The sequence below is a fragment of the Tamandua tetradactyla genome, chromosome 18, assembly GCF_023851605.1.
Source record: "Tamandua tetradactyla isolate mTamTet1 chromosome 18, mTamTet1.pri, whole genome shotgun sequence".
Classification (NCBI taxonomy): domain Eukaryota; kingdom Metazoa; phylum Chordata; class Mammalia; order Pilosa; family Myrmecophagidae; genus Tamandua; species Tamandua tetradactyla.
Genome location: NC_135344.1, coordinates 66,487,063 through 66,514,454, shown reverse-complemented (window position 1 = coordinate 66,514,454; position 27,392 = coordinate 66,487,063). Strand labels below are relative to the sequence as shown.

The 27,392-nt window shown below is 36.8% G+C and overlaps 1 protein-coding gene across 3 annotated transcripts in view; it reads left to right on the top strand.

Annotated features, from left to right (window-relative positions):
* The window catches only part of MYOM1 (myomesin 1), a 190,403-nt gene that overhangs the window by 58,827 nt on the left and 104,184 nt on the right, over positions 1–27,392 (top strand). For all 3 annotated transcript variants that reach the window (XM_077135888.1, XM_077135886.1, XM_077135887.1), the window contains 6 exons: positions 6,559–6,699; positions 10,148–10,415; positions 10,851–11,008; positions 19,876–19,968; positions 22,682–22,770; positions 22,883–22,945. In XM_077135888.1, coding sequence (XP_076992003.1) covers positions 6,559–6,699; positions 10,148–10,415; positions 10,851–11,008; positions 19,876–19,968; positions 22,682–22,770; positions 22,883–22,945 — 812 coding nt within the window. The remainder of the gene's footprint in view (positions 1–6,558; positions 6,700–10,147; positions 10,416–10,850; positions 11,009–19,875; positions 19,969–22,681; positions 22,771–22,882; positions 22,946–27,392) is intronic.

Below are 27,392 nucleotides of genomic sequence, written 5' to 3'. Positions count from 1 at the left end.
GCTTTTCTGATTATGCATTATTATAACATTGTGAGTGCAGTGGATTGTATTTTTTCAGTTCTCTATTTGAATTGAATGTGGCTGTAAGCCTATGTGCTGGTTTGAAGCTATTGTGTACCCCCAAAAAAGCCAAGTTCTTTAATCCTCATTTAATCAATATTTAATTGATTTAATTAATTTAATCCTTTAATCAATATTGCTGGGTGGGATACTTTTTTATTGTTTCCATGGAGATGTGACCCGCCCAGTTGTGGATGGAAACCTTTGATTAGATGGTTTCCATGGAGATGTGTCTGTCACCCATTCAAGGTGGGGTTGCTTACTGGAGCCATTTAAGAGGGAACCATTTTGGAAAACACTTTAGAGCCACCAAAACCGACAGAGCCAACAGAACAGATAGAGCCCTGGAGAAGCCATTGAAGAAGCCTGGAGAGGAAGCTAGCAGACATCACTATGTGCCTTTCTATCTGAAAGAGAAACCCTGAACATCATTGGCATTCTTGAACCAAGGTGTTTTCCCTGGATGCCTTAATTTGGGCATTTTTATAGCCTTGCCTTAATTGAGACATTTTCACAGCCTTAGAACTGTAAACTTGCAACTTTAATAAATTCCCCCACCCACCCACCCTTTAAAAGCTGTTCCAGTTCTGGCATATTGCATTCTGGAAGCTTGCAAACTAGAACAGCCTATTTCTGAGAGCCTGAATTATGTCCAGATAGTGCTTTCTGTACCTGGCTACATCCCTTCTCTGTGGTGCTGCAGGCCACAAATGTCATGAAATCTCATACTCCAGGATTCTTCTTTCATATCTGCTGATCAAAGATGTATCAACAGAGGGCATAGCCCAGTTAGGAACGGAGTAAATAAGGATATACCCACACATAGTCACATATGTATGGATGCACACATGCACACACAAAGCAATCCATATCTAGTGCTTAATTTTATTAGTGTCTTTGTAAGTAGAAACTTAGAGGGTTCTAAGACTTAAATTGAGTACATAAAGAACATTGGGTATAGTTTTAATCATTTAAAGCTCCATGTAAATCTATACATATCAAATGTAGTATCCACTCAGAAACTGAGCTATTGGAAAGATGATTCTTTTCAAAATTCAGATACAACTGAAAGCCCATTTTTAGCTCTTTAATTTAATTTAAAAGAAATTAAAAATATTATCTATTTGGTTTAACTCTTCTAAAAATAGAATTCAACTTTTAAATTCTATACAGTAAGATGTTAAACATCAATGTTAATATATCATAAAAATAGACCATTGATGGTTTTTCTTGAAATAATTAGTTATATTAGTTATTATTATTTTTTGTCCATTGTGTCATTGATACATATACCCCCTTACTTTTTTTTTTTTTTTTGCATGGGCAAGCATCGGAAATTGAACCCATGTCTCCAGCATGGCAGGCAAGAACTTTTCCTGCTGAACCACCATGCCTCACCCTACCCTCTTACTTTTTTTGTTTAATTTTTTATTGCAGTTAACAAATACAGAGCACATTTTTTTCTCCATTTAAACCACATTCAGGTGTACAATTCAGTGGTAATAATTATCTTCACAATATTGTACTTCCATCACCAACATTTATTACCCTTTCTTTTTTAACTCTCAGACAGAAACTCCTCATCTAGTAAGTCATAATTCCCTCAGTTAACTTTGATTATTGCATAATCAGTACCTTAAAAACTTGTCTTCATCTGATTTAGCTTTCTTTGCTTTTTGATAAGTGACTTAACATTTCTAAATCAGCTTGTTGGCATAATATTTATTTTTATTGAGATATATTATATATTCATATTCTGTATAATCCAAAGTGTACAATCAGTGGTTCACAGTATTATCATATAGCTGTGCATTCATCATCACAATCTGTGTTTGAACATTTTCATTACTCCCCCCCAAAATTTTTTAATAAAAATAAAAAGGAACACTCAATACATTCCATACCCACTATCTCCTCTATTGTTTATTTTTTGTCTTTTTTTTTACTTATTCATCTGTCCATGCACTGGATAAAGGGAATGTCAGTTCCGAGTTTTCACAATCACACAGATATACCTTAAAAACTCTGTTGTTATACAATCACCTTCAAGAATTAAGGCAATTGGATTACAGGTCAACAGTTTCAAGTCTTCCTCTGGCTACTCCAGTACACCAAACATCAGAAAGAAATATCGATACATTGCATGAGAATAACCTCCAGGATGACCTTCGACTCTTTGAAATTTCTCAGCCACTGAAACTTTATTTTGTTTAATTTCTCTTCCCCTTTATGTGGTCAAGAAGGCTTTCTCACTCCTACATTGCCAGGGGTCTAGGCTCATTCCTGGGAGTCATGTCCCATGTGGTGAGAAGAGCAGTGAGTTCACCTGCCAGGTTGGCTTGGAGAGAGGGGCCACATCTAAGTAACAGAAAACGTTCTCTGGGGGTGACTCTGAGGCATAATTACAAGTAGGCTTAGCTTCTCCTCTGCAGGAATAAGTGTCATAAGGGCCAGTCCCAAGATTGAGGGCCTGGCCCATCAAATCGGCAGTCCCCAATGCTTACAAGAATATCAGGTCTTCACCCGGTGGGGAAATTTAATATTTCTACATTTCCCCCAGTCCCTGAGAGGGGCGGATCACACCAATCTGTACAAATCAACATGTTGGCATATTTAACATCATGATATTTTTACTTTAGTAAAGATAATCCTTCACACTTTTTTATTAGACTTTAAACTCTACAGAATATGAGAAAGAAAGAGACCCTAGGTTTTCTGAAATATATGATAAATAACATCATTTTGCTTTTATGGAAGTTTTTCATTCCAAACGAAATATCAAATGGAAACTGATGTAGTATCATGAATCTTTACCATAAAGTTTAGTTATTAAAAATCACATGCTGTGATTCACCTGTGGATGATGTAATAGTCACATTCTGGCATTCTTTATAGTAATTTCATTATTTTAGAAGATTTGTTTTTAAAGGAAAAAATGGCAGAAAAAGGAACAACACAACAAAAAAGAATGACTAATAGCTGGTTTTCTTTTTTTTTTTAAACATTTTTTATTGTTAAGTATAGCATATATAAAAACAAAAGAAAAAGCAATGGTTTTCAAAATACGCTTCAACAAGTAGATACAGAACAGAATTCAGAGTTGGTTATGGCTTATCATTCCATTATTTCAGATTTTTCCTTCTAGCTTCTCCAAAACACTGGAGGCTAGAAGAAACTTTTTTTTTCTTTTTTGTAAAAAATAACATTGTTCTCATGCTAGCTGCTAGAATGTGACATACCGGAAACAGGATGGCTTTTAAAGGGGGAATTTATTAATTTACAAGTTTACAGTTCTAAGGCCATAAAGATGTCCAAATTAAAGCAAGTTCAATCTGAGGCATCCAGAAAGAGATACCTTGGTTCAAGAAGGCCAATGACATTCAGGGTTTCTCTCTCGACTGGAAAGGCACATGGCAAACATGGCAATTTCTGTTAGCTTTCTCTCCAGGCTTCTTGTTTCATGAAACTCCCCTGGGGGCATTTTCCTTCTTCATCTCCTAAGGTCTCTAGCTGCCTGAACTCTAATGCTTTTTTCCAAAATGGCCCCCTCTTAAAGGACTCCAGTAAGCAACCCCACCTTGAATGGGTGGAGACACATCTTCATGGAACCCATCTAATCAAAAGTTACCACCCACAGTTGGGTGGGTCACATCTCCATGGATAATCAAAAAGCCCCTACCCAGCAATATTGTATAAGAATTAAAGGACATGGCTTTTTGCGGGGTACACCATAGATCCAAACCGGCACAAACATAAATACAATAAAAGCAATAACTTTCAAAGCACATCGCAACAATTAGTTGTAGAACAGATTTCAGAGTTTGGTATGGGTTACAATACCACCATTTTAGGTTTTTACTTCTAGCTGCTCTAAGATACTAAAGACTAAAAGAAATATCAGTATAATGATTCAGCACTCATACTCATTTGTTAAACCCTACCTTCTCTGTATAACTTCACCATCACCTTTGCTCTTTCTCCCACTCCTTAGGAGTATTTGGACTAAGCCCATTCTAACTTTTGCATGTTGAAAGGGGCTCTCAATAATGTGGGATGGGGGATGGAACTAGCTGATGTTCTGTAGAGACTGGCCTCTTTGCATTTGAGGACTTCTGTGGTCCAGGGACCCATCTTGAGGTTTTATGTTTCTGGAATGTTACCCCCCTGCATGGAACCTTTGTAGAATCGTATATACCACCAGTCATAGATGTTTTGATATGAATACAGATTGAAAAATATGAGCTTGTGAAACTGTGACTGTAGACAACTAGAATGATAGCAAAGAGAAAAGAGCAAATACAGAGAAACTGAGGAATTAGAAATATAAATGTTCTATGGTAGAAAAAATATGAAACTCTTAACCTCCATAATTAATTTAAATTTGCATGGTAATGGAGCACAGGTGGGAAGGGAAATACACTTTAAACTTAGACCTGTAAAGCACAGCATGTACTCTGTGACCTGCTGGGGATATAGAATACAATCATTTTGCTACTGCCTAGAATAGCCAGCCAGGAACAAATTTCGCTAGGGCTTCCAGTTGGTAACCAATCCACAAGCTTGAATTCAAAGTTCTAACCTTTAGTTTTAATGCTGATCACAGAATAAAAGCTAGATATTCACCCTGCAGAAGGGAGGGGAAAATTAATATGCAAGGGGAATTTGTTATTTACATTGCTAGGACTCCAACCAGGCCATTAAAGGCAGTCTCCTTACCTGGTTCCCTATACCACAGCCATGGTCAATGATGCTTCCTTGAAGCACTGACCGTTTGTGCAATGCTTGTTTAGGTGCTCTTATATTATTATATATCCATTTTATAATATTTTATGTATGGCCCGTCTTCCTCTATTGATGTAGGTAATCCCCTTTGCTTTCCCATATGATTTTCAAAAATTAAGAAATGGTCAAAGTTTGAATGGCATGAAATTTCCTGTTTCACCTGGGCTGATTTCTTTTTCTATGTTGCACAATTCACATTCTTTGTTTTCTCAACTTATTTCTACAGCAGGAGCTTTAAATATATATATTAAAGTTTTAATTTCAGAATAGCTTTAGATTTAACCAAAAAAGTTTAAAGTCTAGCACAGCGAGTTCCTGTACAGCCCACACCCAGTTTCCCCGATTGTTGGCATCTTTTGGTGCAGGGATTTTGAACCCAGAGTTGTCAGATGGCTTTCCATGAGTGCCTGAATCCCTGAAATTATACAAAATTGTATGTTTGTATGAAAAAGCATTTAAAGTCAAGAAATTTAGATTAAGACTTTGCTTTTAACTCTATTTTGGTTTGTTAAAGCTGCTGGAATGCAATATACCAGAAATGTATTGGCTTTTTCAAAGAGGATTTATTTGGTTACAGATTTACAGTGCTAAGGCCATAAAAGTATCTAAAGTAAAGCAGCAACAGAACAGAAGGGTACCTTCACTGAAGAAAGACCAGTGGCATCTGGGTTACTCTGTCACATGGGAAGGTACATGGCGATGTCTGCTGGCCCTCCTTTCCAGAGTTGGTTTCAGAATGTCTGTGTAAGATCCTGTGGGTCCTTCTGAATTCTCCTGGGGCATTTTCTTTCTGAGCTTTCTCCCTCCGTGGGTTCTCTTAAACGACTCTAGTAAAGGATTAAGATCCACCTTGCATGGGTAGAGTCACATCTCCATGAAACAGCCTAATCGAAAGGACGCACCCAACAATATGGCTGCCTCCACAATACTGGATTATAAGAACATAGCTTTTCTGGGGTCATAACAGTTCCAAACCAGCTCAAGCTTTGTCAGCCTTTGTTCTCTAGGTGTTCTCTCTGCTCTTGTGTTTTCTGTCCCACTAGTAAGTCTTCTGATATTATTGGAACATTATCTCATGGTATGTACAACATACATGTATGTACAACAGAACTAGCCAAAGAGTTCTTTATCTAACACCTGTAGTTCTGTGGCTCTCCTAACCATCTGTGTTCACATAAAGTACTTTAATTCTCTTGTTTGATATAAGCCCATTGTTCCTTCAAATGGAGGAGTCTATTTACAGTACATAATGTGTCTCAAAGTGTGAAACTAGGGTTTATGCATCAGAATCATGGGGCTCCCTTTTAAATATGCAGAATCTTGGACCTCTATCCATAAAACTCTGCATTCTTAATAATCCCGTGAAGGGATCTGGATATATAACCTATCAACACCATTTATATAGACTGCTGGGAGTTTGAACTTTAGTTTAGGAACCAGGGATATTCGAACTGTTCTGAAAAAGCAGTGTTATTTTCTCTTAAAACTTGGGGACAAAAAAAAGTCATGAAATGTTTATAGACCTATTTTTTTTTTATGCCTGCATAGAGTGCATTATCTGAGGTCTTTCTGACACCACTTTAATTCTAGACAGAGAAGACAGTTGTAACTTTAGGGATCAGGATTCTGGGAAACCTTTTTCAAGTTGCAACCTCATTTTCAATATTTAAAATTCATTATTTTTGTTTTTGTCTGAAGTTAGGGGTTTTATTTTAGACTTACAGATTCCAGTCTGGAGTTAGAAGATTATTCATCCAAGTTAAGCTCCAAGCAAAAGAGAGCCAAGCAGAGCCTTCTATCTGGAGAGGAGAAGGAGAACCTGCCAAGCGACTACATGGTGCCCATTCTCTCAGGACGGTGGGTGTGCTTATGCCTCTGTTTTTGACTAGTGGAAAGTGGGGTTAAATGTGCTGGACTCTGTGCTACTGACTTTAGGTTGAGGAAACTTGGAGCCCTGAACTGAGAGAGACGTGTTGGTTAGGAAAAGGGATCCTGCCAGAAATCTCTCTCATCACGTAGAAAGGCCACAGCATTGCAAAAGAGATTAGACACTTAATCCTACTTATGTAACCAGGTGAAATTGGAAGTAGAGCTCTCAGATGCTAGTGATTGAAAATTACACACAGTTACTATAGATAGAGGAGAAAGAAAGATTCCAAACTGTAAAATGTTGGGTGAACTGAAAAATAGCAACTGATATGTTTAGGTAGATGGGAAATATCTTGGTTGCCAATGTGCTTTTAATTATTATTCATTAAGAAGAAAAAATCTTCTATGTCACAACAAAGTAAAAGAATTGCTTCATAATCTGATTGCCTACCTTATTTTTGCTTAAGGGAAAATAGATCACTATTTATTTTGAGGCAAACTTCAAATGAAAGAATCACTGCATTACAGATCTATGTGATGCCAGTTTTCTCTGTTTGTGATATAGACGTTTGTTCTTGAATGCTAATGGTACTGAAAGGAATGTTGAAAGGAAACTTGTCAGAGACACCACGATTGAAGTTTAATAGGAGCTTTCTGGTCCCACCTGATTTTTTTCCTTTGAATGGAGAATTATTCTCATAGTCAAGAAGATGCTCAAAATGAGCTTATTTTCTCATACTGTTAGAAAGTGCCATGGAAAAGTAGATCCTGACTGAGAGTCACTAGGAAATAATGTGGTGATTTTTGGTGACCTATTTCTTTTGGGCCATATGTTTCTTTCTGTTGCTCTCTGATGGCTCCTTGTAGAATTGTTTCAGAAGCTAGTGTCATAACTGCTCTGAGACCAATTTAAGGAGGTAAAGGTAAAGAATATTCTGTTGTTATCTTTTTATTTGCTATGTTTGAAATCTCTGATTTTTTAAAATAAACTCTCCAGAAAAACTTTGTATTTCTAAGCACAATGGCCCAAATCTATACTCTTCACCAGCTTAGTTTAATATACATTCACATTCGCCTCTTATGGGAGATGGCAAGGCTAGAGAAGGAAAATATTACTTTTTTCTGCTCTTTTCCCCACTGTTAAAAAATGTTATGTAAATACCCCATCAATTTAGCATTTGCTTAAATGTCTCTTCCCTTGTGGGGCATGAAATGAGACTTCTTCCTCTCCCTGTTTTTCTCTCTGCCCATCAAACCATGTTGTCTCTTTCAGGCTAGTCTCAAGAACTGATTATTCACAAAATAACCTCTGATAAAAGAAAAGGTGAATAAAATTGGATCTCTTAGGTTTTATTTACAGATACTTATTTTTTTATGGATCAAATCTTAATTGTTCCATTACTGTGTTGAAAATAACACTCCACAATGCTATTGACAATATTAACAATCTAAAAAGATGAGAAAGAAACTAACATTGCTAGCAATAGGTTTTGAGTCAAAACCATCAAAGATAGAATATTAGGGAGGTTTTAATTTATTTTTAGTTTGTAGTAATACCTTTTGTCAACATGTTTATGTCATGGTCTTGCCCTTTTGCTCAGATTATAGAAGAGTTATTACTGTCATCCACTTATATTTACTTAAAGGAGAATAGCCCTTTACAGATAAAAGATTATCTCTTGTCGAAAAAAAAAAAAAAAGGAGAATAGCCCTGCTATCCTGGGTCAAGCAAATATTTTTAAAAAGTATATTCAAGTTCTTATGTGAAATCATTACAGTGTTTTTGAGGTTCAGTTTATTTGTAAATGAAAAAGACAAGGAGGCTACGAATCTATCCTTTCCTCTAGAGTTATGCCAACTTGTCTACAATTAGAAGTAATATGATCTTAGACTTAATCTCTTAATTATGGTTGTCATAGCTCAGGGCAACACTAACATTGAATATGATTAATTTTTATACACATTGAATCATAGTCCAAAGCTCATATCAAATCACTCTCTACTTGTATTTTGACCTCTATGGAGAATCCCAGACAAATTCTCATGATGATTTGTTTTGTTCTCTTATTAATAATTCATTCATTTCCTATCTCATTCAAAACAGTAAAAGATTATCTTCCATCTTCCTTTTTTTTTTTACTAAATTAAATAGTGGGCATCTTACTGACTTTGTCAGCATTTCCTTATTAATATTTGAAGAAATAGAGAAAAGGAGAAAGAGAATTCACTCACTAAGTTTAAGAAGAAACAAAGCTGAATGAACTTGTTGATCAACTTTTCTAGTAACATTCCATGAGAAATTCCAAACTTGGGGGAAATGCTTTATCCTATTCCTCAGGTGGCAGGAGTTTGCAAATATAATAGCAATATTAGCTTAAATTTTGAAATAATCATTCTCTAAAGAAAGCAATTGTTCAATTTTGCTTTAAGAGTTCTGAGGAGACTCAGAATTTCAAGAGACTCTTCAGTATAATCAGTACACTCCCTTACTGAGATAATTAATGCAGGGTTTGCAGCAAAGGTATAGGATGAGATGAAAAATAATCCAAATATTTTTAACAACATTAACAGACCACAACACAAATTCTATCATAAATTACTACTTTAGGGGACACTTTTGAATATCTCCTCCTACCTTCCATGTGCCATCATCATCAGTTATGAATAAAAACAAGTCACTTTTGTAAATGTCACCACTTTGATTGTGAGTTTAACCATTTCTTTTTCTTAGGATTATGTGTAAGCACAAATGAATTTTTCCATATTGAGTATACACATATAGCATATATGCACACATATAACGCACACAACCTTTGTTATTCTAAAAAGAAACACTGAAGGTGTGTAAGGATCTCATATAAATTTAGGATTTCTTTTTATATGCAACAGCTCTGAGCAAAGACTTTCATCGGTTGGGTTATTGCATACAGGTCAAGCTCATAGTCATAGATCAGTAGCTCAGGCTTAAAGCGCACTAACTGTATCTCATTTTACAATATAATCTTTTCTGGAAAGGTAATCATAACTTTAATCTTTCTTGTAAACTAAATCATATTTAAATGCATTAAGCAAACCAGCACAATGACCTTGGACAAATTCTCTGAACCATAGATTTTAGATTTCTCTGTTACCATAGATCTAAAATAGAAATGAGATATATGACCTCATAGGGGTATTAGACTATTAAACAAGGTAACATCCAAAAACAGTACGTGTCATTTTTGTCATTATCATCATTGTCGTCATTTGTTAGGTGAAGATAGCTATTGAGCTATTGTAATGTGAAGCGCTAACTCTCCCGATTTGTCAAGATTTTCTAGGTCAGGTTTTCTTTGGACAAAGGCCTCTGCTTGAATTCTGCTATTTTGAATTTAGTAATATTAGGCAACCATATCACTGCCATCCACCATGTCTTTATTTTGCTGTTATGTTTTAGCCAAGTGCATGTTGCTGGAACTACAGATACAGAAGAAGAAAGAATTAAGGAAGCTGCTGCATATATAGCCCAGAAGAATCGTCTTGCTAGTGTTGAAGAAATGGCAACATCCAAACAGTCCGCGATATCCAAACAATCTAAAGCGTCCAAACACTCTGTGACATCCAAACGGTCCACGTCCACTCTTCAACAGGAGGAAACGTTCGAGAAGAAGTCGAGGAAGGTTGCAATTCGAGAAAAGGCAGAACGTTTGTCGCTGAGAAAAACAGTTAAGAAAAGACAATCTAATATAACTTACAAAAGTGAGATGCATGTAACAAGTCCTATATAAGCTGTGATGATATAGATCTTTTTGTTTTAAATCAAGAAATAGGTGGTGTTAGAGAAAAACAAGCAAAAGAAAATGTGAAAAGATGTTAAAATGTATAGGCCAAAGAAAGGCAAACCTAATAGTTTTAAGTTCCTGGAGTACGATTTAAAGAACCTTAAGAGATCCACCTTAGGGAAGTAAAATATGTTGCTCAACCTGAGAATGTTAAAAGTTAAATAAACAGAACTGGTTAAAAAGGGGGAATGGAGAGGAGGAAGGAATGCATTTTATCGAAACACAAAAATAAGGCTCTGTATGGAAAAAATAATAATTTGGGGTTGCACTTGTTTTACTTTGATTTAGTCGTGTTTTTGATATGTTTTATTTTTTCAGTTGGAAGAAACCCAGGCGTTTCAAAGAAAGTTAAATGAAGACCATCTTCTTCATGCCCCTGACTTTGTCATCAAACCTCGATCCCACACTGTGTGGGAGAAAGAGAATGTCAAGTTGTACTGCTCTGTGTCAGGATGGCCAGAACCTCGCCTCACCTGGTATGTTATCTGAATCAAAACGGCTCACAATATAGCTCACACAAAGTTAATTTTGCCACTAGCATACATGGGCGAGATTATCACTGCTTAAGAGTCAATGGAGGCATTTTACAAGGTTGTATGGATTTTCAGTATAGTGTAAAAAAGATACTGAGATGAATATTTTATGCATGGAAAGTAAGAATGGCATTGAACCTATTAGGATGCATTATGGAACATAATAATCCTATTATATAAATGCGTCTATATCTTATGTAAGTATTGAACTTTATCCAAAGTATTTAAATACAAAGAAGGTAACTCCTCTGACCGTAAATAGTGAATAAAAATTTGCTTCCACCAGTGAACTTTACAATATAAGTAGCATTTTGTGACCAGGAGCAATGCTGCCTTTTTAAAAAATAACTGAAAACCCAGAAGGCTCCCATCTCCTGATATGAGCTGAGGCCTCAATGTGCTTTTTGAAGCCAAACAAAAGAGCGTCATTGGATGGCAGATAATTCCCAACTTGGGACCCCAAGAAATTTTCTTTCCATAATGGATAAAAATCCCCTTTCTCCTGCCATCATACATTCTTTTGCAATTGCAAGTGACTTTGTGATCCCTGAATTCAGAATGTCCTGTCATGTATCATGAACGTCTATTTCAGGATGTTCAAGGTGATTGAGCTAGTTGAAAGAGGCACTGATCATTTTATTCTCTAAACCAAGTGTTTTACATGCCCCTTATGCTCAAGAGAAGAGGTAAATGCATTCTCTGTCACAGAATAAGGAGTACGTAAAATGACACCATCACCTACAGGGCCCGTTCATTGTCTTCCCTTCTCTTGTGTTATTTCTACTGTTGGTCAGACTCTGGCTAGCACTAAAATGGTGGTAGATGACAAGATAGGCTCATTTAATCACCTAAGGTTATTCTTAAGAAGCTCGTGTTGCTTTTTTAAAAATTCAGCTGTGATATCAATCTGCCTTTGATAATTTTGTATTTACTTATAACTTTTCTGTGTATAAACTCTTTTCGGGATTCTTGAGTGCGAAAACCAAAGCTGGCTTTGAATTATCAAGGCCAATAATTTATAGTAAAGAAAGATGAGAAATATAGGAACATATTTCAATGAAAATGAAGTTTTTAGAAGTCAGTTTACAAGCAGTAAAATATAAAAGAATGTTATGACAAGTTAGGAATCAATTGGCCTTCGCTCTACTCTTGGCTAGAGAGAGTTTCACAATTTGGCCTATTATAGGGACATTTCTCCTTGAAAAACAGACTACTTCCTCATTAAAAAAAAGCCCAAATTTTCCTATAGAAATCCATGGAGAAGAACAAATTTTCTGCTGTAAGAAATACTGTTTCATCAGTAAAAATTCCTCTTCTTTCTTGGATTAAAATATCCTAATAAAAATGAGTAACTGGGGGAGCGAGCGCAAGGGTAGTCCAGTGGTAGAATTCGCACCTGCCTTGTGGGCAACCTGGGTTCAATTCCCAGTCCGTGCACTTCCCCCTAAAAAAACAAACAAGCAAAACAAACAAAAGCAAACAAAAAATTTCAACAAATGGTGCTGTAATAACCGGATATCACATGGAAAAAATAATGAAAAGTGACCCCACCATACAGCATAGGAAAAAAAAAGAATACTTGAATTCTTAGTCAAGTAGACATGTTTATTACACAGTGCTCTGTCTTTGTTTTCCTGATTTTTAAAAATTAGAGCTAAAGATGATTTTCAAAAGAAAAAATAATCTCTGGGAGATAAAAAGAAATTTCTTAATTATTTATTTATTCTCTCAAATACACAGCAACGAGAATGAAAACCTGGATACATACCATTTATGTGATGTCCAGGCAGAATGATATGACTTTAGCAAAGCAGAGCTCAACCTTGGAGATTCAAATCCTTACATTGCATTTTTGGCCTGTAAAAGGAGTGATTGAAAACCAAATTGATAAAAGACTCCCTAGAAAAATATGAGGTGATCAAGCTGTCAACACAGACCTCCAGTAAAATTCAAAAATAGAAATCCAGTCAATTTTCAGTTATCCTCACTAAAGAGGCTAAGAATAGTACAATTGACTCCAAATCTTTCCCATGTGGCTTTGAAATATTTATTTTACTTACATGTGAATATAAATGTAGTTTTTGGCCTCAGAGCTCATTTCAAACAAAAGCGAAGGCGCAAGGACAAAATTTGTCTCAGCAAAGATTGGGAGACCAGTCTTTTGCTGGAACAACACTTCTTTAGGTCCTGGCCCCTTTAGTGTTTGCAGAAGGCCCCTCACCCTCAGTCTGCTCCCAGGCACCAATTGTACCAACTCCATTCTGTCTCGAAGATTTTCCCAGCAGGGACGGGTCAGAGCATTTCACAGAAAGTACGGCCACTGTGCAAGCTGAGTGAAAAAGGAATAGTAAAACCAAGGAACCGTGGGGCAGCTAAGAAAATAGTCAGCCATACTTCTGAGAGCAAGAATCAGATCATCACTAGCAGATAACTGAAAATTGGCCATGGCAATAAACAAGGTCAGATCCAAGTTTTGTGGGGCATGACACTACAGTTTTGGGGAGCACATTTTATAAAAATTCTTTATAAAAAAGGAATTTGAAATTAGTAATATTAATTAGGCATTGGACCATGCAGGGATCCATGCTGGAGAAGGCCCTGGAACCTAAGCTTCCTTAGCTTCAAGGTAAATCCACTTCCGGTGATAGACTTTTGCATGGGAATATATATCTTCCTGGGCAAATTGCTCATGGATTTCTTACCTCATTCTGCAACACTGGTAGGAGCATGCAATCTCTAGTAAGCATCCTGCCTGAATCCATGAGCAGGGAGCCCACAACTCAAGTAAGAACCAAGGTTGCTGGTGATGACTTTGGTGACATTTGCGCCTTTTTGGTATCCTACTGCAGCTTCCTATGCCTGACACAGTGCCAGTATGAGAGAATTTTGGGTGTCTTCTTCCTGAATAGGAGGTTAATTAAAGGAATGAGTCCTGATGAAGTCTCACTCAATTGTGCTGCCTTCACTTCTAGCACTTAAGTCCTTGGCCATGTCTTTCAAAGGCAGGTGAGCCTGGGGCCATAGACCTCCCTGAGAGCCCTTCCCAAACAGGGTTTGATACCACTTTTCTACTAGGCATCCTCAGGTCACTGAAGTCCCTAAGGTCTAACGAATGATACAAGCCCACAGTACCTGCTCCTCACCAATCCTGCATCGCTGACCAAATCTATCTGAACGGAACTCAGGGTTTACTCTGAGAGTACTGAGGGGCTGAGCACACATCATTCATTAAGGCCAGGTGCAGAGACAGCGGAGGCCCAGAGATCTACTCCCCAATACAGGAGGGCTGAAGGAAGCCTTGTGAGTTGGGTTCAGCAGAAGACTCAGTGGCAGAGGGGACTACTGCAGGCCCACAGTAAAGGTGGCCATCTGGAAGGGGGCCTTGTCAACAGATAAGGAAAAAACACGTAAGCAGTGGGAAAGTTTTTTGAATTGATAGATTTTATTTATATAATGTCTTAGGTAATAGGCTATATTTTGGTTTAAAATGGAAGGAGAAAAGAAGTTATGTTGGCATTTGTTTTATTTACATTTTGAAAGTCCAGGAGGATAAGTAAGCGTCTAAGAAAAGCGGTTACCTTGGGGGATAGCAAGGAGATAAGTACAAGCAAGGAGGTAGTTCACTATGGACCCTGTAATCTGGTTCTTGAACCACAAGAGTGTATTACCTAGTTAAAAAAATTTTTTTGTATGTTGTAGGGTGGGAGTCACATTTCATTCTTTTTCCATGTGACTATCCCATTATTGCAGCACTATTTGTTGATTTTCGGGGTGGGGGTGGCATGGGGAAGTGCATGGGCCAGGAATAGAACCCAGGTCTCCTGCATGGCAGGAGAACATTCTACCACTGAATTACCCTTGACCCCAATTTTTAAAATTATATAAAATGGAAGAAAAGAAACAAGCTTCTTTTGAAAAGAAGGAGAGAACTATGTTAATTTTATACTTTTTTGAAAGAGCAGAATTTTCTCGCATTTCTGGACTGAAGCCTCAGTCAGTTCTCATAGTGTAAATCTTGGTTGCAGTCTGCAGACAGATTTGTGCAAACTCACTGGAATGAAGTGTGGTGTTAATATTAGTGAGCAGTGTCAACTCGTTCATGTTTTCAACACACGTTTTCAGATCAACATATTGACTACTGGCTAGATCCTCAAACAAGGAGTTCAAAATACGTGTTTTGAATTCTTTATATCGACCCTAAAATCAGTGTCAAATAAATACTTAAAGCAATTTGTCATTAAGTTTTATAATAATTCAAAACCCAACAAAGAAAAGTATATGAAAGAATCTGGTGATTTGGAAAAGTCTTATTCTATTTTTTGCAATTTATGAAAATTTCTAAATTCCGTAATAGATTCATATGGGTTGAATTTATTTACAAGATTAGATTCACAGTATATTTTAATCTAGCAATGACTATTCAAAGAGGAAAACAGCCTATATTTTAAATGAGTAACAAAAATTAGTTATAATTTATAATTATTTCCCAACCTGAGAATTTGGGGTTTTATTTTAGATTTTTCTTGTTTTCCTAATTGCAAAATCTGTCTTAATGTGATAGATTTTTCTCACATAATTGGTTTTTAAAGTGGATAATAGTGAATTATTCAAAGCATAAGGTTGGATTCTAAGCAGCAATCACATTTGGAGTAGGAACCCATATGTTAAAGTTAAAAATCATTTTGGCATGCATTATTTGTTGATAGAAAAAAAATTAATGCCAAGCCTTTTGCTTGATCCTACTTTACACTGCCAAAGAGCTTTCATCATACCCCTGTGTTATCAAAATTAGCCCAATATCCAAACTGACATTTGTATGGGAAATTAAGTGTATGTTTTATACACATAAATGAAAAGTCACTGAGTGGCAGAATGCCATTCTCAAAATACTTGTGGTATAAAGAAAGCTCATGAATTAATACAGTTCATAGAGTGTGCTTGAAAATGATAAAGAAAATGGCATACATCTGAGTATTTACAAGCATTTAAGAAATGTCTGACAATTAATCCCTGGGATTAGTTGATGACTGGCCAGTATGGGATTACATTTTCTAGAAATAGTAAGTATATACAGGCCCCAAATCTTTCTTTTCTTCACTGACTTAATACTGAAAATAGCCAATCTAAAGTGACTCCAAATCTAAATGCATCATTACAAATTCCTTGAAGAATGTCATTGACTCACTTATGGACTCGCTCTTTGTCTAGTGCTCTATAAGAAGAGTACCTTGCTTTGACATCTGGAGTTCCAGAGGAAACACCATAAGCGGCTCAGTGAGAGTGGTGTGTGCTGTGTGTGTGTATGTGCAGGTGCAGCTTAACCTAATTTAATTTGTCACTTGATTGCATTGGAAGTGTTATGGATGTTTAGGTGGGGAAAGGCATCCAGGGGCCAAGTCACAGAGTACTGGAAAGCCATGAGGGTGAATTGACACTGGGAGCTGCAAAATACTGCTTTAACTCAAACTTTATAGAGATCTGAACAATATTTTTGGTCAGATGCCAAATTGCGTGTCACTCAGTTGTTTGGTCAAGAAGCACATGCCACAGCCTTTGGTGTTGCATTTCTCTTCTGCTAACAGGAACTGCTAAAAACACTCCAGAACTTGGAAGAACTGGCCAAGAGGGAGCTTCTTGAGTCAAGTGTGAAATTACCTAAACCAGCTCAACAGAATGTGTTGATTAACAGGTTCAACCCCATCATTCATCAAAACAAGTCATGTTAGAAATTAGATTACTTCTTAGAGGCCCCCTCCTTTATGCAGGCCACTATTTACTGATCAGATAGTGCTGCCTGGAGTCCTGGGCTGAGAAGCTGTCTTAGGACCTTCTGGGCTAACAGGTAACCACTTCATGGTCAGTGAGCAGTGTCTTCTGTGGGGAGGAAGAAGGTTGTCCTGCTTTACCTGCTGCACATTTGTTAAGCTTACATCTGAGGGAGTGGAGATCCCAAAGAGTCTCAACTTACTTTATTCTCCTTTATTTATTTAAAATCATCCATATCATAAAGTATATGTTTGTCAGAACTCTATTCCTTCAGTCAAAAAAGTATGAAGTTACCGTTTAACTGTTGCATAGTGCAGTAATTCAGCTTGATTCAGTTTGGGCAGTGCAAGGGTAGTTCAGCAGTAGAATATTCAATTCAATTTAACAAGGACGACATGCCTAACATTTGCCCAAGACTCTTGTACTTTCTTGGGAGTGGGAATAAAAGTGGGTATGGATAAGACAGAATCTCTATCTTCAAGGCAGCTAAGTAGAAAAGATAGAAATCCAACCATGATTTGATAAATGTCATAATCTAGCAATTTGAACCACCATTGATACAGAAATGCAGGAACAGTTAATATTGTGTAGGATTTCGGGGAAGGATTTATTATTTTGTGTGTGTGTGTGAGTTTCTCATTTTTTTAAATTGTAAAATATGTATACAAAAAAGCAATAAATTTCCAAGTACATTTTAACTAGTAGTAATTGAACAGATTTTGAAGTTTGGTATGGGTTACAGTTCCATGATTTTTTTTGTTTTTTCTTCTAGCTGCTCCAAGACACTGGAGACCAACAGAAATATCAGTATAATGATTCACACTCATTTGTTAAATCCTATCTTCTCTGTTATACTCCTCCTTCTCTTTAAATAACGTATATACATAAAAGCAATAAATTTCAAAATACATTGCAACAATCAGTTGTAGAACAGATTTCAGAGTTTGGTATGGGTTACAATTCCACAATTTTAGGTTTTTATTTCTAGCTGCTCTTAGGTACTAAAGGCTAAAAGAAATATCAGCATAATGATTTAGTACTCATACTCATGTGTTAAACCCAACCTTCTCTGTACAACTCCATCATCACCTTTGACTTTTCTCCCACTCCTTAAGGGTATTTGGGCTATGCCCCTTTTAACTTTTTCAGGTTAGAAGGGGCTGCCAATAATATGGAATAGGAATATGGAACTAGTTGATGTTTTGGAAGGGCTGGCCTCATGAAGGGATTTATTGAAGAAGTAGCTTTTGAGCTGACTGTCAAGGATCAGTTGGAATTTTGTTAGGTGGAGAAAAGGAGAGATGCGTTAAAAGAAGTTAAGAAAATGAACATGTTTTAGGGCCATAGGGCGTGTGTGTGTCATTTGGGGAGAGGAAGGAACTGCATGAAGATAAAACTGAAACTGGAAAGAAAATTTGATATCAAATTAGAGAGGGTCTTACTAAATTTCTTAGTTATTATCCTGAAAATAATGGAAACCACTGAAAGATTTTATGCATGGCAGTGACATCGTCAGTATAAAATCAGCAGTTGCATTAAAGGGGAAGGGATCCTTGAAATCATCTCCTTTGGAGGTCAGGAAAACAAGCGCACAGGGTTGAGCTGACTTCTAGACCCGTCCAGCTCTCAGCAGTAGCACCTGAAACAAGAGCTCGACAACTTCTCTCTCAGTATTTGTATTTCTTATTCACATTCTCTCTGTCCTGTTTTCTCTCTCTTTCTACCACTTTTCCTGCCCGCAACAGCTTTTTATAATAATTTCCAAATGTCAGAAGGAATAAAATGCAGTGAAACAAAGAGCATTCAGGAAAATGGAAGCATTCCATGTATCAGGAGCCAGACTGCCCAGGTTCAAATCCCGCTTCTACTATTCCTAGATGGGGACCTTGGGCAAGTCATTGAACTATCCATGCCTTAGTTTCTAACATCATCTGGAGAAGGATGTGAAGAATAGCCCTACTAGTTGTTGTGAGGATTGAATTTGTTCATCTGTATGTGAAGCTCTAGAATGTCGCTTGCCTCCTGCCCAGTGCTCTGTCTGTCATGATTATCAGTGTGATTTTTCTTATCTGTGCATATTAAATAGGGGGTCTGAAAGGGAAAGAAGGGAAATCCAGCTCCCATTGGGGCCCCAAAAAAGACAAAATAGAAGCCTCATCATGGAGCCGCTGGCTATTGAAAGTATCGCTGAAGGGATGATGACTCCAGGCTATGGAGACAGATGGAAGCACCGGTCTTGTGGACGGGCTTCCATGTGACAGGAACTGAGCAATCAGGAAAAGGGAATCTTTCAGCTTTTATTTGCCAGAAGTTTTATTTTGTGATATATATTATATAGCCCTTCCAAGGCAAGCACCAGTTTTGTTTATAACATAGAATAAAACCCTTAAATACAATAACCTTTCAATTAATTGACATTCTTTTTAGCAACAACCCAGAACATCAGCAGGAAAATGTTTTGCCTTGATCCTATATAGCCAGCCAACAAGGAGACCTGCAGACCAAAGGCTTCCTCTCTGTCATGCCAACTAAGTAACAGCTGTCGTGAATTTTTGTAGACAGCACACACCCGCATAACCAGCATTAACCGTACCCAAGAAGCCTCCTAGTGTCCCCTTGTTCCCAGGAGAAATCACTATCCTGATTCCTGGCAATCTGAATTAGTCTTTTCTGTTCTTCTATTTCATATAAATGCAATCATTATTCTATGACTTTTTTTGCAACTTTTTTTCCTCACTCAACATTATATACATTAAATTCATCTGAATTGTTGCGAGTGACCAACTTTAAATGTGATTTTTATGAAGTAAGAGAAAGCATGTTCATCAAGAAAACACTTTAGTTTATTCATGGTGCATTTTATTTAATTTACTGTAAATTTGCTTTCATTGAACAGATGCTACAGCTAGCATCAGTGCTATATTCTGGTTTATTATAGTGCAGAAGGTTTTCCTGCAAGAACAAGAATTAGATGTGTGTGCATGTATTTGTACATAAAGTTATTTGCACTTCAGCTTACTTCATTCTGTTTCCTTGTCCTACAGGTATAAAAACCAGGTGCCAATAAATGTCCATGCAAACCCAGGAAAGTATATTATTGAAAGTCGATATGGAATGCATACTCTGGAGATTAACGCGTAAGTGAACATCCACATCCGGGCTTGTTGCCTGATGGTGGTTTAAGGAAGTACCTTGCAGCTCTGGTGAGCGGGGTGCCTCCTGTCCTCTTCTTCCTGGCACAGTGTAATGGGAAGGAGGGACTCCCACGTACATTTCTTCTCTTGGGGACATACCTCAGCAGGATCTACATGACTCATACTTATCAAGCCCACATTTCCCCCCAAGTGGTTTTATATTTGCGTGTGGTCAAAGCTGATGAGAAAACTTTAACTTGCATCTTTTTTAAAAACATTTTTTTTTTTAATGCATTTTTTTTTTATTAATTAAAAAAAGAATTAACAAAACAATTAGAAATCATTCCAATCTACATGTACAATCAGTAATTCTTAATAACATCACATAGTTGCATATTCATCATTTCTTAGTACATTTGCATCGATTTAGAAAAAGAAATAAAAAGACAACAGAATAAGAATTAAAAACATTTTTATTGTGAAATATAACATATATACAAAGAAAATAAAGTAAAAGCAACAATTTTCAAAGTACACTTCAACAATAGTCATAGAACAGATTTCAGAGTTTGTTATGGGTTCCTATTCCACTATTTCAGATTTTTCCTTCTAGCTGCTCGAAATACTGGAGGCTAGAAGAAATATCTGTTGATGTGGTGATTCAGCAGTCACACTCATTTGTTAAATCCTATTTTCTGTGTTATAACTCCTCCCTCTCCTTTGATCTTCTTACAATCTATAGGGATCTTTTAGCAATACGGGGTCTGACCTTTTCATGTTGAGAAGGGTGACAATACTAAAAGTGAGGAGGGTGTAATTAGTTAATAACCTTGGAGAGGCTGGTCCCTCTGGGTTTCAGGATTTATCTGACCTTGGAACCCTCTGGAAATTATAGGTTCCAGAAAAGCGAATTATGTCATGAAAATTTTATAGAGTCTCAGTTTGAGCCCTAGGTGTTCTTAAGAATTAACAGAAGTGTTGTTGGTTGAGCTTTAGCAAGCAATGGCAATTAGCACTGTCTAACTGAAGCTTGCATAAAAGTGGCCTCCAGAATAGCCTTTTGGCTCTATTTGATCTCTCTTAGCCACTGATGCCTTGTTTTATTACATCTCTTTTCCCCCTTCAGAATAAATAAAACATTGCAAGTTCTGGGTTAACTTGCACCTTTTTATTCTTTTCTATATTTGAGTTTTTCTTAGACATTGGTAAGAAAATCCGTTCCAAAAATAGGCATCATCTTCCCTTTTTCTTTTGGAGTTCCAAATCAGCATCATCATCATACTCATTTATTTTTAATAAATACAAGTCATGGAGATTGGGGTGGGTTGTACTGAAGAACCTGGGGTTGGAGAAATTGCTCTTTCCCTCAGCTCAACCATAACTATGGGAAATTGACTATGTGTGCTATGAACCTTTTCAGGTAAACCAGGACCACACATTGGCTAGAGTAAAACGCAAACCAAAATTTGGAAGCAGAAGCTACATCAAATTTTCAGAGACCTAAAAAGTTTATAATGTCTCCAAAGATGGTTTTGAAATCCAAACCTAGTTTTATGGATGAAAACGGCTGAACAAGTTCCCAGTGTTTTCTGTTCAGATAAAACCATGAAATGCTGAGATGTTAACATAAAACTTACGTAATTCCCATCTCCCGAGGTTTGTAGTCTTCTTCCCAGAGGGCTGTGGGACTTCAAAGCAAACCCTGGGGCTGTGTGGCGCCCACTAAGCACTGACCTGACCTAAAGTCACATCCCTATCTGTGAGTTAGTGGTTCCACTAGGACAGCAGGGCGCTGTGTGGTTGCTTTCCTCACCCATAGTTATGAAAAAGGCAACTAGATTGACCTTACTGGTGTTCTCTTATCCATAAAATTTCAAAAAGAAATAAGTTTGTACTACTGAAACCCAACCCTAAGGAACGATGCAGAACACAGGGCACTGGTATCATGAGCGACAAAACAACCTCCTTTGAAATCTTAGCCTCTTCATCTCCCTGTGTGATCATTTCTCCCTAATTACATTATTAAAGGCATACTAATTTCCAGCATTATAGCTTTGAGGCACTTCCAAATGGCTGCCCTTTTGTTGTGTTGTGGGCTAAAGCTTCAAATATGGCCTGAGCCTTAGTAGAATTGAGGTGTAAATAGCTTAGGCACTGAGGCTTGAATGAGGAACCTGGTTAGACTCACGTGGATCAGGTGTATGGGCAGGGCAGGCATAGGGGCGGGGACTAGGGATGTCTCTACAGAGAGACTGATGCTTTCCACTCTCTGGTGCCCTGTTGTCCCAGAACTGAAATCTATCACTGAGGGCAGGACATCTAGCATGCCTGGCGTCATTATCTGCTACAAAGACAGATGCCTGGACATACAACTTTAGACAAGTTTATAGCAACACTATTCCCTCTATTTATGTGCTTTGCAGCCTGTTGACATCTTGGCATTCTTTGAAATGAACCCTGGCGGGGTTCACAGTGGACCACAGCTACTCCTTTTTTATTCTGTGCTGCTGCCTGAAAATGCAGTGGATCATTTGGACTGTATAAAATCTCATAATTAGCTAGATCGGAGGGAATATCAAGGATTCCAAAGAACGCTTTGTTAGACACTGATCTGCCATGTACGATGTTAGCTAGGAGTTGCTTGAGATTATAGCTATTAATTAGAAGGAGTGTCACTATGATGGGAATTTATTGCCACAATGTTTTTTTTTTTCAGATGTGATTTTGAAGACACAGCTCAGTACCGGGCCTCTGTGATGAATGTCAAAGGAGAGCTTTCAGCATATGCTTCTATTGTGGTAAAGAGTAGGTTTGCTGGATTTGTTTTTCCAATGTGCATTTAAATTTTTTTCCACGTTGTCAAAAAAAACCATAATAAATCATGAAAATTTCTTATGCACTGAATTTTCTTTTCTAGGATATAAAGGAGAGTTTGATGAGACTGGCTTCCATGCTAGGGCTACCACCATGCCCCTTAGCTGTAAGTTTAAAAATATATTTGCTGAATTTCCTTTCTATTTAAAATGCAGCATAATAAGTTATTCTATAATGCTGAAATAAATGCATTATATATGTGTGTATATATATAAAACATATATATGCTTGTATGCATACAATAGGTATCTGTGGTTAGTTTTATTTTTTTAAGAGTTTTTATTATTTTCTTTTTGAATCTAGTTGCTTGACTCTAGTTCTTATAAAAGCCTAGTTGTAATGGAATAAAAATGGCAAATGTGTCTAAGGCTTTCTGGGTTAGTCTGAAAAATATCGTTATACACACCTGGGCAGAATGATTTATACACATACACATACACACACTCATGTGCCTGGACTGTTTCAGAACATTCTTACTCATCCGTAAGGCTGAGGCCCCTCCATCCCAGCACCCATCAGGCTGGACACTGTTGACTGTTATATGTCAGTGTCTCCTGCTGGCCCATGAGCCACTTGAAGGCAAGGCTGGGCTTTTTATCTCTAAACCCTGGTATCTAGCACAGAATGGATATTCAGTAGAGAATGAATGAATAATAAATATATCAGTTTATGAAGTGCAATTTTAAAAAGTGAAATCTGAATGTAGTTAGATAATGAACTGCTTTTAAAAGATCCAGCCAGTGGTAATTTGTGAATTTCAATAATTTTATCTATATTAGAACTTCTCATGGGTAGCAATAAAAGTAAAATCCTTACATTTATTTAATAATTAGAAGCTTACAATGGTCATACTGAAAAAGGTGGTCAAATCTTAACTTCTTATTTCTGAAACATTAAAAAATAAATGCTAGTTTTGAAAATGGTTGATGAAGATACACTTTTATGAATAAATTGTTCACCTAACTGCTTAGTTAGATGCCTATAGATAGTCTACCCTTTCAACTTTATGGAGTGATTCCTAATTATAATATTCGAAGTTACAATCATTGATACCATTTTCATGGAGGTGAAGGGGTGATGGGTGGGAGCAAGGGGGGAGCCCATCCAAAATTATGTCCTTCTCCTATCATTTGGTTTATACTGAGATAGAATAGATGGATATTCTGAGACTGTGACCTATCTCTCGGTGTCCCCAAGCTGCCCTAGTGATCCTTTCACAATCATCTGAAGGTGTCTTGCTTATTCCCACTATCATGTCATCCTCCATGTTTTCTCATAAAACAGAAGGCTCTTATTTATTCACCCAGCTAGTCTTTATCATGCACTTACTATATGCTAAGGCACTGTTCTAGATACTGAAAAATATCATGGACATTTATTGATCAGTTGTGCTAGGCATTGTACTTCAAAATTTTGTATATGCATTGATTCTTTGAATCTTTCCAAAAAGCTTATGGAATAGGTGCCATTTTAATCTCCACTATGCAGATAAGGAAACACTTAGGGTAAATAATGGAACAAGGACACACACAGTGGTAGAGTGGGGGCTTGTAATCTGCTCTTTTTGATGCCCATATTTTCAACCAGGGATTGGTAGATATTTTCTGTAAGGGACTAGACAGTAATATTTTAGCCTTTGCAAGCCAATTGGTCTCTCATAACTACTCAACTCTGCCATTGTAGCACAAAAAATGTCACAGACAATAAATGTATGAGTATGTGGTCCAAAAAAATCTTTACTTATGAACACTGAAATGTGCATTCACTGTGATTTTCACATGCCACAAAATATTCTTCTTCTTTTGATTTTTTAAGCATTTAAAGAGTATACTATGAACAACTGTATACCAACAGATTAGATACACTATATGTAATGGACAAATTTCTAGAAACATATAAACTACCAAAACTGACTCAAAAAGAAATACAAAATCTGAATAGGCCTGTAACAAGTAAAGAGATAGAATCTGTGATTAAAAGCCTCCCAAGAAAATAAAGTCCAGGGCCATGTAGCTTCACCAGCAGATTCTACCAAACATTTAACAAATAATTAATATAAATTCTTCACAAACTCTTCCAAAACATAGAAGAGGAGGGGACACTTCTCAAATCATTCGGTGAGGCCAGTATTATCCTGATAGAAAAACTAGATAAGGACATTATAAAAGAAGACTACAGGCCAATTTCTCTTATGAATATGGGTGCAAAACATAGCAAACTGAATCCAGCAACATATGAAAAGAATTATATACCATGACCAAGTGAAACATAGCAAACTGAATCCAGCAACATATGAAAAGGATTATATACCATGACCAAGTGAGTTATTCTAGGAATGCAAGATTAGTTGAATATTTGAAAATCATTTAATATATCATATTACATTAAAAAAATCAAAACTACGTGATCATCTTACTAGATGTAGAAGAAGATTTTGATGAGCTCTAACACCATTTCATGATAAAAATACTCAAGTAACTAGGAATAGAAGGGAATTTCTTCAAATTGATATGGGACATTTGTAAAAAACCCACAGCTTGCATCATATTAATGATGAAAATCTGGATACTTTCCCTCCATCCAGAACAAGACAAAGATGTCTGTTCTCACCATTTCTAGTCAACATTGTCTACACTATCAGGCAAGAAAATAAAAGGAAACCAGATTGGAAAGGAAGAAGTAAAACTATCTCTCTTCATGTATCTCATGACTTGGTATGTAGAAAATCCTAAGGAATACTTTTAAAAACCATTAGAACTAATAAACAAGATCAGCAAGGCTTCAGGAGCCATATAGAAAACATATTCAAGAGAATTATAGAAAAATCAATTGTAGTTCTATACACTTTCAATGAGCAATCTGAAAATTAAATTGAAAGAACAATTCCACTTATGGGAGCATTTAAAAGAACAAAATGTTCAAGAATAAATTTAACCAAAAAACTGTAAATCTGGTGCACTGGAAAGTACAAAACATTGTTAAAAGAAAATAAAGATCTCAATAAATGGGAAGATGCCCCATGTTCATGAACTTGAAGACTTAATATTGTTAAGATGCCATAATCCCCAAATTGATCTACAGATTCAGTTCAAGCCACATAAAAATTCCAGCTGCTTTTTTTTCCCAGAAATTCCTAAAATTCCTATAGATATTCAAGAGACCTGAATGGCCAAAACCAGTCTTTTAAAAGGAAGATCAAGATTGGAGGACTTCTCGATTTAAAAAATGTCTACTTAGCTGTAGTAATCAAGACAGTGTAGTACTGGTATAAGGATAGACATATAAATCTATGGAACAGAATTGGGAATTCAGAAATAAACCCATATACCTATTATGGTCAATTGATTTTTGAGAGCCTGCCAAGACCATTCAATGGGAAAAGAAAAGTCTTTTCAAGAAATGATAGATAATCACATGGAAAAGAATTAATTTTGGACCCCCATCTCACACCTCATACAAGAATTAACTCAAAATGGATCAAGGACCAAAATGAAAGAGGTAAAACTTTAAAATGCTTAGAAGAAAACATACAGCTACATCTTCATGACCTCGTATTTGGCAATGCGTTCTTAGATATGACACCCAAAGCAAAAGCAACAAAAGAAAAATAGGTAAACTTAGACTTTTATGTTCAAAGCACACAATAAAGAAAGTGAAAAGACAACCTACATAACAGGAGAAAATATTTGCAAATCGTTTATCTGTAAGATATTGTGTCTAGAATACTCTGCAACTCATCAATAAAAACATAACTCAATTTAAAAATGGGCAAAGGATCTGAATAGATATTTCTCCAAGGAAGATATACAAATGTCCAATAAGCACATGAAGAGATGCTCAACGTCATTAGTGAGAGAAATGTATAGTTTTTGCAGAGAAATGCAAATCAAAACTACAATGATATACCACTCCACAATCAGGATGATGGCTAGAATCAAAACGTCAGATAACAAATGCTGTTGAGGATATGGAGAAATCAGAACCCTTCATACACTGCTAGCAGCAATGTAAATGGGTACAGCTACTTTGGAACACGGTCTGGCAGTTCTTCCAATGATTAAATATAAAGTTACCATATGAACCAGCAACTCCACTCCTAGGCACATACCCAACAGAAATTAAAGTTTTCCCAGGATGGAAGGTACATGTGGTAAGAGTAAAGAAGTCACAAGGGAATCAAGGGAATGGCATTTTGTCCTTTGGTTATTAAAGCTGGGGTGGGTTCCTACGGAAACCCAAAACCACCTGAGAAAGTCCAGACCAATCCAGGTGTACTGAGAACTTCAAAATTAGTGTTTGCTTGGTAGGTGGTCTACTTGCATTCTAGTTGGGTGTGGTACTTCCAGGCTACTACAGAGCCTCCCTGTAATCCTCACTGCTTCTCCTTCAGACAGGATTGGAACCAGCCCCACCTCCTATTTCCCTACGAGATATGGTCAAGTTTTCTGTTTTTAGCCTCAGTGGCATATCATAGAGATGGGGGAGATGGGACATGTGCTTCAAATAGAAGTTACTTCACTATTGGTTTGTGATTGCCTCAGAAGACAGAAATA